At 59.0% G+C, this 13,062-nt stretch overlaps 1 protein-coding gene across 1 annotated transcript; it reads right to left on the bottom strand.

Annotated features, from left to right (window-relative positions):
* Positions 1 to 746: 746 nt before the first annotated feature.
* On the bottom strand, positions 747 to 12,408 carry PRKD2 (protein kinase D2). Its single transcript, XM_074219189.1, is given in 19 exon segments — positions 747 to 1,235; positions 1,374 to 1,459; positions 1,985 to 2,252; positions 2,727 to 2,825; positions 3,171 to 3,332; positions 3,475 to 3,581; positions 4,448 to 4,520; positions 5,133 to 5,185; positions 5,306 to 5,567; positions 5,840 to 5,917; positions 6,041 to 6,158; positions 7,280 to 7,433; positions 7,535 to 7,609; positions 8,156 to 8,378; positions 8,754 to 8,908; positions 10,209 to 10,340; positions 10,646 to 10,784; positions 12,183 to 12,312; positions 12,314 to 12,408. Coding segments are annotated over 19 exon segments (2,664 nt in total). The 3' UTR covers positions 747 to 980.
* Positions 12,409 to 13,062: the final 654 nt, after the last annotated feature.

The raw sequence follows: 13,062 nt of genomic DNA, 5'->3' as shown, positions 1-13,062 counted from the left end.
CCCCCAGCTCTGACACCCCCCAGCTCTGATGCCCCCAGTCTAAGCCCCCAGCTCTGACACCCCGTCCTAAGCCCCCAGCTCTGACACCCCCCCCAGCTCTGACACCCCATCCTAAGCCCCCAGCTCTGACACCCCGTCCTAAGCCCCCAGCTCTGACACCCCGTCCTAAGCCCCCAGCTCTGACAACCCGTCCTAAGCCCCCAGCTCTGACACCCCCCCAGCTCTGACACCCTATCCTAAGCCCCCAGCTCTGACACCCCGTCCTAAGCCCCCCAGCTCTGACACCCCATCCTAAGCCCCCAGCTCTGACACCCCCCAGCTGACACCCCCAGTCTAAGCCCCCAGCTCTGACACCCCATCCTAAGCCCCCAGCTCTGACACCCCCCAGCTCTGATGCCCCCAGTCTAAGCCCCCCCAGCTGACAACCCCAGTTCTAAGGATCTTTCTTCAGTGATCCTGGGAGGCTCAGGGTGGGCCCCCTCCAGGGTCTCCTTCCACCTCACCAGGCTCTGCTGGGCCATCTTCATGGCTGCACCACACTCTTGCCCTCTCCCTAGGACTTCGACCTTGGTAGTCCAGTTCTCCACCCCTACCCCCAAGGTCCTGCCCCCATCGTCTCCTGCAGTAGCAAAGCCAGGGAACCCCAGAGAAAAGAGAAGGCACCCCACAAGGAGTTTCAAGAGGACCCTCGGAAAGCCCCCCCCCAGAGAAGGACCCAGCATCAGACCAATGGACACAGGGCAGGCTCAAAGACAAGGTCCCTTTACTGTTTCGGGGAAGGTGCTGGGGGGAGGGGCAGAAAGGCACTATGCTGCACCCTTCCTCATAACCGCTGCCTGGGCCTTCCTCATTCCCCCGGAGGGATGAGGAGGGGGCCTGGGGTAGGGGCAGAGGCTGGGACAGGCCAGTCAGGTCCATAAAGAAAAAAGGTGGCCCTCCCTCCACCTGAGGTGCTTGGAGATGCTGGTACCCGAGCGGCCTCAGAGGACACTGACCCGCTCCGCCAGGCCCTGCATCTCATGGTCCTGAGATGGGAAGGGCTCCGCGACCCTCCCCAGGCCCAGGGGCCCATCTCCGGGCTCCCCGCCCTCTCCTGTCCCGCGCAGGTGGGCCGGGTAAGGCAACATGTTCTCCGTGGCGAACTGCTCCCAGCGGGTATCGTCACTCTCGTGGGTGATGTGGCGCTCCCCCATCTTGCCCTCGAGCTCCCGCAGATCCAGCCAAGTCTGGTAGTCCTGGGAGAAGAAGAGTTAGCCAGGAAGGGGATCAACCATTAGGCCCCTCACCAATAGGATCTGGAAATCCCACCCCCTTGACCAGGGATCAGTGGGGGAGGAGTCCACCGTGGCCAAGGGGCCCGTCCCCGCACTCACCTGGAGCCAGGGGTGGCTGAGCGACTTGTCTACACTGTAGCGCTTTCGCATCTTCACCTGGAGCAGGTTGTTAATCAGGTCGATGGCTGCAAAGGGAAGGATGTGGGGGGGACTGTCCAGCGGCTCTAGGAGAGCCCCAAAGCAGATGCCTCCCTCCCTAGACCAGCCAGAAATCTGGCCACTCACTTCCTCCCTCATTCATTTATTCATAAATACATTCACTCCCTTTCCTCTGGCCTCCCATCGGGGCCTAGCTGGCACCTAAGACGCACCTTCCATGAAACAATGGGTACGGATCGCCTCTTTCTGTGTGATTTGCCTCTATACTTGGATGACTCCAAGAGGCCAGTGCTCTGTCATTTCTGGTCTGGACCTGGGTCCATCTGGAGTAAGCCCCCCCCCATCTGCACCTTCAAGGCTTTGAGGGTCTCTGAGGGCATGGGGAGGCCCACACTGGGAGTACCCAGCAGAGGCAGGTTGGGCAGCTTCCCAGGCCCATTCCTCTTAGACTGCATCCCATAAAGAAGGCAGGGCTGACCAGCCTCCAGTGTGGGAGGCTCAGGACAGACCGGACTGAGCCTTTGGCCCCAGGGGCTGGTCCCAGGGGGTACCTCCAGCAGAGATGTGGCTCCAGGGGCTGGCAGGGTACATGAAGGCCGCGTTCTGGATCTGGTCATTTATGTCCTCATCCTCATTAAAGGGGAAGGTGCCGCTGAGGCTGACGTACATGATCACACCCACAGACCACATGTCCAGGGAGCGGTTGTAGCCCTGGTTCAGCAACACTTCAGGGGCCAAATAGGCCGGGGTCCCCACCACTGAACGGCGGAAAGACTTCTCTCCAATAATACGGGCAAATCCAAAGTCACACAGCTTCACCTGTGGGCGGGGGGGGGACTTAAAAATCCCCTGAGCCAGGCTCCCCCATTTTCCTTCTGGCTCAAAGGAATTAGCTGGGTGGTAGCTTCCTGGGGTCCCACTCCCCCCAACCATGGCTTGCTTCATCCCCTTTTATCAACCTGTCCTGCCTCCCCAACCTTCAGCGGGGCCATGGGGAAGGCACCTTTAAATCCTCAAGGGATCCAGGCCAGCCTCTCTGGGGCACCCATTCCAGGCTGGGGCCCCCAGCTGACTTGAGGATCAGGAACCCAATCAATTCCTCCTCCTTCACTGCCCACTCCTGGCCATCACTCCCCCAATATGTGTCAGACTATAAGCTTCCTGGGGGCAGGGCTTGTCCCCCTCTTGTATGGACCCAGGACCCAGGACAATGCTTGCTACATAGTAGGCACTTAATTTCATTCACTCATACTCAGGCAGGCAAGGCTGGAGAGGGGATCCCCAAGAGCTGACCTGGGGGAAGGGGTCCGCTGAGGCCAAAAGCACATTCTCTGGCTTCAGGTCACAGTGAACAATGTTCTTGAAGTGCAGATGTCTCAGGGCCACCAGGATCTGGGGGGGGAGAGAAACCAAACAGGGGGCTCAGTGAAGAGGCCCTGCCAACCAATTCCTCTAATTCCCTGGCTTCTTCCTCATTCTCATCACTTTGGATTGGGAAGAGAAGAGGGACAGGATGGGGGGGGGGGAATAGATGAAATGGAAGGGGGAGGGGTAGAATGCAGAGGGGAGGGGATAGAATGGAGAGAGATGGAATGGAGTGGGGAGGAGGATATGCAAAGGGAAGGAGGGATGGCCTAAAGGGGAAAGTGGGGACAGAGGTAGGAAAATGGGAGCTGAAGCGGGGCCATGAGGTTGGGGGAGAGGATCCATTGGGCTGGGGAAGCACAGAGGCGTCACCTGAGTGATGAGGAACTTGGTGAGCCTCTCTGGCAGCCGTCCCTTCTCACTGGACAGAATCATCTCCAGCATGTCCCCATGAAGCTTCTCCATCACCACAAACACCTTCTCAGGGGTCTCAAACATACACTCCAGGTTGACGATCCCTGGGTGCCGCAGACTCTGCCAAAGTCACAGAGGGTCAGGGGGAAGGTTCAAGTCCTTCCGTCCTGATCCCTTCCTACAGACTCGCCCTCTGCCCCCCACTCCCTCCAGATGGCAGCAGCCAGGCAGGGGCCAGGGTGGGGCAGGCCGGGGTCCTCACCTGCAGGATGGCCACCTCGTTCCGGAGCTGGCTCTCCTGCTTGGTGGGGAAGCGGAGCTTGTCGATCACCTTCACAGCCACATCCCTGCCTGTCTTCCTGTGCTTCCCTGCAGATGGTGGGTGTGAGGTCAGAATCTTCTCAGATAACAACCATTTGCCATCATCCCCCCAGCCCTAGCGGGCCACCAGGTTGACCTGTGAGGCTTCCAAGGGAGCCAGGCATGGGTCTGCCGTGAACTAGCTGTGTCCTCTCTGAGCCCAAGGTCACACAGCTAGTCCAGTTTTGAGATTTGAACTTAGCTCTTCCTAACTCCAAGCCCAGAAGTCTAACCCTTGTAAGCACCTATAGCTGCCCTATCAACTCCCTTGAACCTTATGACCTCACAGACCTGCCTGGGAACACTGAGAGATTACAAGAGTAATTACAAAGAGTAATAAATCAGAAAGACTTGGACCCAGATCCTCCATCATCTGAGGCCAAGATGAGAGGAAACCCCTCATTACAATGCACTAAGACTTTTGGGACACCCTATATATGAGCTAATATTATTAACGTAGGAAGACACCGATAATAAACATTTGAAACAGGCTTGCAAATTAACTCATTTGATATGTTAATGTATTTGATCCCTCTGAAATGTGAATTATTTGTTATTATCCCCATTTTATAGAAGAATGTGAGGACTTGCCCCACTTCACATAGTGAATAAATGCTCCCACTCACACAGGATTCAAACTCGGATCTTCCTGACTCTAAGTTCAGCCCTCTACCGCAGCGCCACCTAGTGGAATCACTGAGGAAATGGGACAAGAGTCTCTAGGGGAGGGGACTGAGGGGGTCTTGAAAGGTGAGCAAAAAGAAAGACCCAGCTCTGAGGGAAGTTCTACCAAAGGGGCCTTTAGCCTATGGCAAGTGAGTGTTCAGAACATGGCATCTCCATCCCAATGGCCCAAAGGCTCTTTGTGACTTTACCTCCATAGACAACTCCAAACTGTCCAGAGCCGAGCACCTCGTCAGGGAAGATCTGGTAAACTGTGGCAATGTCCTGGTGGGAGGCAGAGTGTCCAGGGAGGTAGGAAGGGCTTTGGGGGAACAGCAGAGCAGGAAAGACAGGATGGAGGAGGGGATGGAGGGATAGAGATGGAGAGAAGGTGGGAGAAAAAGAAAGGGAGGTGGAGAGAAATAAGACGGGAGGGAAAGAAAGGGAGAAGGAGAGAAATAAGGTGGGAGGGAAAGAAAGGGAGAAGGAGAGAAGGTGGGAGGGAAAGAGGGAGAAGGAGAGAAATAAGGTGGGAGGGAAAGAAAGGGAGATGGAGAGAAACAAGACAGGAGAGAAGGAAAGGGAGATGGAGAGAAACAAGAGGGGAGGGAAGGAAAGGGAGAAGGAGAGAAGATGGGAGGGAAGGAAAGGGAGGAGAGAAACAAGAAAGGAGGGAAAGAAAGGGAGGAGAGAAATAAGACAGGAGGGAAGGAAGAGAAGAAAGGGAGGAGAGACAGGATATGGGGTTTGAGAGAGAAGATTAAAGATAAGGATGAAGAATGGGAAAAGGGGGGCTGATGAAGCAGGGAGGCAGGGCTTGGGGAGGGACAAGGAGAATGAAGGCAAAGATGGGGTTAAAGGGAGAAGCACTGGGAGGGAGCAGGGGCAGAGTCTCACCACATTCTCCTGAATCTGGCTGTTCGACACAGAGATGCTTAGAGAGGCCTGCCCTGAAAAAAGTGAAGGAGAAATAAGGAAGTCCGTATCACCCCCTGGCCCAGTCACCAGCCCTTAGAAGGGTGCCCCTCACCCACCCAAACTCCCTGCACTTTGGGGAACCCGAGACTCACTGTGGGGTGCGTGGCCAGGAGTGCTGGGAGCATCCTGCAGGATGACTGGCATCAGGGCCTGGCGGATGGCTGTTTCCCAGCCCCTAGCGGTCTCGGCCCCCTGCCCACCACCTGGGCCCCCAGGGGCCAGGATGGGAGTCTCGCCCACAAAGTAGGTGGTGTTGGCGGTGACAATCTCAAAGCAGTGAGGGTTGGTGCCCGAGGGCACCAGGGAGAAGTTCTGGGCCGGCTCCACTGCCAAGATCTCAGACAGGGGGATCTCCTGGTGGAACACAGGAGGCCACAGGTCAAGATGCCTCAAGGGACAAAGTACAAAGACTGGGATTCTGCAGCCAAGGAGAAATTGGATTTTGCTTCTAGGGCCAACCAGTACACAGTTTTGGCTCCCCATCATGCTACCAGCCATTGCCATCACCAACCCCTAGGTGGCCTCTCCAGGGAGCCCAGGGCCAGTCCCAGATTCCAGTCTCCCCTCCTGAAGAGGCAAGTTGGGGTAAAGTACAGCTTGGGGAGGGGCAAGGGCCCAGGATGTACCTTGTAGTATCGGTTGGTTGTGTCATTCTGGAAAAGGGTAAGGCACTTGCAGTCAAGCCGCCAGTAGTGACGCTTCCTCTGTAAGGAGGGACAAGTGGTCAGCCCCGGGCAGCCCACCTCTCCCTTGGGGCCCATAGCCCACTTCTAGATGGAGCAACATCAGGAAAAGGCAGTGGCAGAGCTGAGGGGAGGTCCACTCACCAGCGTATCTTTGTTGCTGTAGTGAACCACCCAGCCCTCTCGGAGGGTCGTACTGGACTTTCGAGTTGTGTGTCTGACCGACTGGACGACTCGCATCAGAGGGATATACCCAAGGGAACTGGAGTGTGGCAGAGTCAAATGGGATAGTTAAAATCAATTACAGACATGTCAGAGACAGAAAGGAAGGGAAGAATCGATGCCCGAGAGGCTGGGGAAAGATGGGCACACTGGTGCATTGTTGGTGGAGCTGCGGGGTGGTCCAGGCATTACGCAAAGTAATGGTGCTTAAAAAGGGAGGAGAGACAGAAAGGTCTAAAAGCCATCACCCAGAATTCGTACTGCTAGACAGATACCCAGGGGAGGCCCCCAGCATACCCAGGTGCTCACTGCAGCAAAAAAACAGCAAGCAATGCAGATAGATGCCCATCAGCTGGGGAATGGCCACACGGTGTCTATAAAGAACCATTTCTGCCCCGTAAGAAAATGCAGAGAAATTAGGTAAATATGGGAAGATACATGCAGCGAAGAACAGTAGAGGAAAGAACATGACAGACAGAAAGGCTCAGACAAGGCAAAAGAAAACGTAACGGCATGTAACTACGACGAAAAGGGAAGACTCGATCTCCCCAGTTCTAATCTGGCCTCAGACACTTGCTAGCTGTGTGACCCTGGGCAAGTCACTCCACCCTGTCTGCCTCAGTTTCCTCATCTGTAAAATGAGCTGGGAAAGGAAATGGCAAACCAGACCAGTATCTTTGTCAAGAAAACCCCAAATGGTGTCACAAAATGTCAGACTAAAAATGAATGTACAGCGAAAAAATTATAGTGACCAAGGTTGGCTCTGAAGAGTTGAGAAGATGGACCTGCCTCCCTCTTTACAGACACTGGAGTGAGGGGCCGCAGGGGCAGAGTACTACATACACTGTCAAAGATGGTGAATTGTTGGTTAGTTTGAATGAACTATTATATGGCGGGGCATGATGGGGAGTGGGATGGGGAAAGAAAAAACAAACAAGTTAATTTAAGATTTTAAAAAAAAGATAAAACATAACAAGAGGAACAGAGGATGTCAGGACTGGACAAGACTAGAGGACTCGACTCTAGAGGACTCCATCTGGTTCAACCCAGATAAACTGAGGCCCAGAACAGAAGGAGAATCATTGGAGGCCCGACAGCAGCTCAAAGTCCTGGGCTAGACAGCAGGGAGGGAAGGACTTGGTTGGACATTAGGGTCAATACCTCTGGGCTTTGCCGGCTTCACCTTCCTCCTCCTCTCCGGCCCTCAGAGCATTTTCGGCGTGGGAGCCAGGGATGACCCCAGAGTCATCGGACTCATCCATCATAGAACTTTTGTCAGAGTCCCCAAAGTCACTCACCTCATCCATGGACACATCTGTTGGAGAGACCAAAGGGACCCCACAGCTCAGGGATCCCTGGAGACCTCGCCTTCCCCTGGGCCCGGCCCTCCCCCCCGCCTCGGCTGGCCCATCTCACCGCCATTGAGCGCCTCTCCTAAGCAGTCATTGGGGACCCGGGTGGCACAGCGCTTGTGACAGTTAAATTTGCAATCTGCAGGTGGAGAGGATGGAAAGCCTCATCAGCTTCGGTGTTTTCCTCTCCACCTCCCAGGGCCAGCCCCACATCTGTGGGGGGCCGAGGATGAAGCAAACATCCACTTCATCAACTTCCCTTCCCCAGGACTGGGGCCTAAAGTTCTAGGCATGTGTATTTCTAAAGTTCTCTTCATTCTAGATATCTGCTTCTGCCATCCTCTGTTCTAAGCCTAATGTTTGAGGGTCAGATTCCAGGGTTCTTTATCCCACGTCTGAGGTTCTAGACATCACTTTCTGCCACCCTCTGTTCTAAGCCTAACGTTTGAGGAGTCTGTTTCTACAGTTCTCTATGCTGTGTCTGCCTCCAGGGTTCTCTGCTATAAACTGAAGTTCTAGGTATGTTCCTGAGATTCTCTAATGTTCTAAGGTGTATTAGGTCTGACGTTCTAGAATCTAGATGCCAGTTTCCCGGGACATGTATTTATGCATTCTAGGTACCTCTTCCTAAGATTCTGAGCTTCCCTGCTCTCCTGGGGATTCCCTCCAGCCTCTACCTACTGACCTTTACATTGGAGGCCCTGTCGAAAGAGGCCCTTTAAGAGCTTCTTGCAGGCCTGGCAGACAGTAGGACGCGTATAACTGTGGATGAGGAAGGTGTGCGGGACCTTGACCTTGGAGAGCAGCAGTTTGTCCAGCTCAATGGGGCGGCCCATGTAGGACGCGGAGGAGGAGGAAGAGGAAGAGGAGGGCAGGCGGCGGGAGAATGTGTCATTTGAGCTTCGGCTCTATTCAGAAAGAAAGGAAGTTACAGTCCCCTCTCCCCGCTCCTGTGATCCCCTGACCTGAAATTCAATTATTTGGGAAAGGGGATGAATATTGGTAGAAGAAAGAATCCAGGGGCAGCTAAGTGGCGCAGTGGATAGAGCACGGACCCTAGAGTCAGGAGGACCTGAGTTCAAAACTGACCTCAGACACTTAATAATCACCTGTGTGGCCTTGGCCAAGCCACTTAACTCCATTGCCTTGCAAAAACAAAAAAAGAAAAAAAAGGGAGGAAGGAAGGAAGGAAGGAAGGAAGGAAGGAAGGAAGGAAGGAAGGAAGGAAGGAAGGAAGGAAGGAAGAATCCAGTACCCCATCACCACCTGCACCCAGTCCTCACCAGCTCATCAGGAGTGCAAGGCAGAGACTCGGACGTGCCCAGCCAAAGGGAATGACCGCTGGCCAACGAGGTGGAGGAGAGGCGGCGCTTCCGGGCCCCACTACAATTGTTGGGGATGCTGAAGGCGCAGCGTTTGTGGTAATTCAGCCCACAGCCTGGAAGGAGGGGGAGTGGAGGCGGGAGGAACAGGATCAGTGGCCGTGCCCAGATCCTGACTAAGGACTTGGGCACCCCAGACCCCCCCCCTCCCTCTCACGGATGCTCAGCACCCCTTCTGGACAGCATCCTCAGCCCTCTTGCCAAATTACCAGATTTCATTCAGCTATTCCCCTGGATCTGAGGTCAGCCTAGCATCTTTCCTAGATTCCTTCCTAGAACACCCAAGATTCCCCCATGTCATGATAATTCCTGTCAGCTTCAAAGCCAGAAACACTCCCAAATTTCCTCTTCTTTCTAGGTCCCCCCAGGGTGCTTCCCATCTCTTCAGTTAGCAGTCCCTACCTCTCCTTGTCACAGAACCCAGAAAATGTTCCACCTCCGAGGGGCTCCCCATTCAGCCTTCTCCCTTAATGCAGTCTCACCTCTTGCATTCTCTCTCTCTCTGTTTTTTTAGGTTTTTGCAAGGCAATAGGGTTAAATGGCTTGCCCGAGGCCACACAGCTAGGTAATTATTAAGTGTCTGAGACCCGATTTGAACCCAGGTACTCCTGACTCCAGGGCTGGTGCTTTATCCACTGAGCCACCTAGCTGCCCCTTGTGCCACCTAGCCACCCCTAGCATTCTCTCTTCTAAGAAAAACTGTACCCAACAATTTTGGTGACTAGCACAGGCAGGGCAAAAGACCTTCAGTTTAACCTTTTCAAGAGGCAGTAAATGGTAGAGGGGAAGGGACCCTACTTGAGTCCTAGGACCTGGATTCCAATCCTGTCACGATGTAAGATACTAGCTGTATGCCCTTCAGCATGTTGCTCTAGCTTCCTTCTTCCTGCGCTTGTCTAAAAGGAATGAGTGTGACCGGGTGGCTTTGCTCACAGGTATTTTGCTCTTCTAATGAGCTATTTTTCCAGAGTGGACCTCCAAGGGAGGGACACTTGGGTTTGCATCTCCTCTCTACCTATTACCTGTGTGACCCTGGAGACGTCACTAACCTCTCAGTGCCCTAAGACAACTTTCTAAGGCCACAAGCTGAAGAGCAGATACTGGTCTGTCCTGGTAGGGGCACTTGCTGACCAGGAGCTACCTACACCAAAGAAATCACGTCTGGTAAAAAAAAAACATCTAGCTAATGAGGTATAAGCTCAGTTGTTTCCTTCTGAAAAGCAGCTCCAAAATTTCAGCACCTCAGCATGAAGGCCAGTTTACCCTGCCCTAGGTATACCTCTGCCCACCAAACCTGGCCTGATGCCCCAGGTGGCCACCATTCATTCCTTCCCGCTAAAGCCAACACCGGCTCACCATCACACTTGAGGCCCTGGCGCACCAGGCCGAACAACATCTCCCCACAGTGGTCGCAGAAGGCTGGTGCTCGGTAGGAGTGCACCGTGAGCGCGTGCGGACGAATCTGGAAGTCCTCAAAGGTGGCAGAAGCTGAGGGAGGGTGGGAGATTCATGGTCAGGGCTGGGGAGGAGGCGATAGTGCAGGGGAAGGGAGTCCCAGGGAGATCCCAGGAGCAGGAAGCAACCCCCAACCCTTCTTCTCCACCATCAATTCACCGTATGACCATGGGCAAGTGAGTTTCCCCCTTTGTCAAACACGGCAGACACCCAAAGGGTCCTTTCCAGATCTGCCCTTTGAAGATTCTAGGATGATCATTCTCAAAGTCAAAGGATCCTCTAACCCTTGTCTGCTTCCCCGGGGCTCCCTGGCGGAGGCTCGCCCCCAGCCTCCTTACCGGACAGCACCACCTCCACCAGGTCTCCCTCCTGGATATCTCCAGCAGACCGGACCAGCTGCAGGAGGTTGGCAGAGCTGGGGTCATGCTTGAAGAGTAAGATCTTGTCATAGAGGCCATAGAAACCACACTCGGGGAACTGGGCGGGAGAGAGGAGGCAAGGGCTTGGTGAATCTCCGAGTGGGAGGCTCCTGACGGGCCCCAGGCCCCTAGAAATACAAAGACCCCCAAGCCCCTGCCCTGCCCTTCCTTCTCCACCTCACCCCCCCAGAGTCAGAGACACAGACGCCAACACCGACACAGAGACAGACATACAGTCAGAGGCACAGACACAGACACAGACACAGACACAGACACAGACACAGACACAGACACAGGCCCAGGTGTTCCCAAGGAGAACCTGGCATGGGTGGGGTCGCTGCAGAGCACAGGGGGGAGGGGGGCTGGGACACCTGGGGTCTGCTCTAGATTCTGACCTCTACAGGAAAGGGTGGGGATCCCGGCCCCAGACCCCCGTCCCCACCCCCACCCCAGCTTCCTTCCGGAGCCTATTGTTCTCCTAACACCTGGCCTGAAGCCCGGCCCGGGAGAAGTTAGGGCGAGGAGGCGGCCGGAGCCCGGGCTCGAGGCGGGGGGCAGGGGCTCTGGGCCCTGGGTGAAGAGTGCATGGGAGGGGCGCCCCGGCCTCCCCGGGGCCCCGAGGCCTCGGGCACGCAGGGCCGCCCCGAGCGACCTCCCCCCACGGCACAGCTCTCTGGGGGGGTCAGGAAGTGAAACCGGGCTGGAAACAGAAAATGAAACCAAGGCAGGTAGAGGATGGAGGCGGAGGAGGCGCAAACACGCCCCGGGGCTGGGCCCGGCCCCACTGGGGGCGCGCGGGCCCCCGCCCCGGCGCCCCCGGCCCTCCCGGGGCTCCCAGCTCTGCCCCCAACTTCCCCGCCTCTTTCTGCCTTCTCCGGCTCCCACCCCCTCCCCGTGCTCGCCGCCTCCTGGGAGACCCCTCCCCAGGCAGCGGAGACACAGACAGACCCACGGGGTGTGGGGGCTTGTGCAGGACCCCCGGCCCCGGCCCCCCGGGCCCCGACCCCCCGGACCCCGGCCCCCCGGCCCCCCGGCCCCGGCCCCCGCACCCGGCCCCCCGGCCCCCGGCCCCCCGACCCCCCGGACCCCGGCCCCCGCACCCGGCCCCCCGGCCCGCGGCCCCCGGCCCCCGGCCCCGGCCCCCCCCGGCCCCCGGCCCCCAGGCCCCCCCGGCCCCGGCCCCCCGGCCCCCCGGCCCGCGGCCCCCGGTCCCCGGCCCCCCCGGCCCCCCCCGGCCCCCCCGCCCCCCCCGGCCCCCAGGCCCCCCGGCCCGCGGCCCCCCCGGTCCCCGGCCCCGGCGCCCCCGGCCCCCGGCCCCCGGCCCCGGCCCCCCCGGCCCCCCGGCCCCCCGGCCCGCGGCCCCCCGGCCCCCCGGCCCCCGGCCCCCACGGCCCCGGCCCCCGCCCCCGGTCCCCCCGGCCCCCCGGCCCCGGCCCCGGCCCCGGCCCCGGCCCACCTTCTGGTCCACGATGGAGCACGCCAGCTGCTTCACGTGGGCCAGCTCGGAGGCGGGGGGCAGCAGCACGAACTCGCGGGTCAGCCCGATCTGGATGTGGAAGGAGACCCCCGCGGGGCCCGGCGGCGGGGGGGGGCTGCGGCGGGTCGGGCCCCGGGGGCGCGGGGGGCGGGGACCCCGGCCCGGGGGGCGGCGGGAGCCCGGCGGGAGCCGCGGGGGCGGCCATGGGGGCGGCGCGCCTCACGCCCGCATCCGGCCGCGGGGCGGGGGGGGGCGGACGCCCCTCGAGGGCGCGGGGGCGCGGGGGGCTCCCGGGGGGTCTCGGGGCCGCTCTCCCGCCCCCGCCCCCCGCGCTCGGAACTTTGGAACTCGGCGGCGGCGGCCCAGGAGGAAGTGTCCCGAGCGACGGCGCGGCCGGCCAATCGGCGCGGCCCGCGGTGACGTCACGGCCGGGAGGGGCGGGCCCGGCGGCGCGGCTGGCGCGGGGGGGGGGGCCCGGAGGGGCCCGGGGCCCCCAGAGCGGCCCCTCCCGGGGCCCGGAAGCCCCCCTCCCCGGCGCGCGGAGCCCCACGCGTGGGCGTGGCCCCCGCCCCGGGAGGCGCCCCCACACACCCGGGGCCCGTCCGTCCCGCCCCTGGCCACCCCCGAGACCCCCGGCCCCCCTCCTCCCCGGACTGGCCGGTCTGACCCAGACCTTCCCGACGTGGGGGTCCCCCACCTCACCCCCCGGGCCGGGCCGAACCCCCGCCACGTGGGGGGCGGGCCCGTGCCGGTGCCCCAGCCCCCTCCCCGGGCCGCGGGGGACACAGGAGCCCCCCAGCTGCCGGCCTGGGGGCGGGGAGATGGGGCAGCTTGTGGCCACCCCCCATCCGGGGGTCCC

This window comes from Macrotis lagotis, chromosome 1, assembly GCF_037893015.1.
Source record: "Macrotis lagotis isolate mMagLag1 chromosome 1, bilby.v1.9.chrom.fasta, whole genome shotgun sequence".
Lineage (NCBI taxonomy): Eukaryota > Metazoa > Chordata > Mammalia > Peramelemorphia > Peramelidae > Macrotis > Macrotis lagotis.
This window is presented reverse-complemented; position numbering and strand designations above follow the sequence as displayed.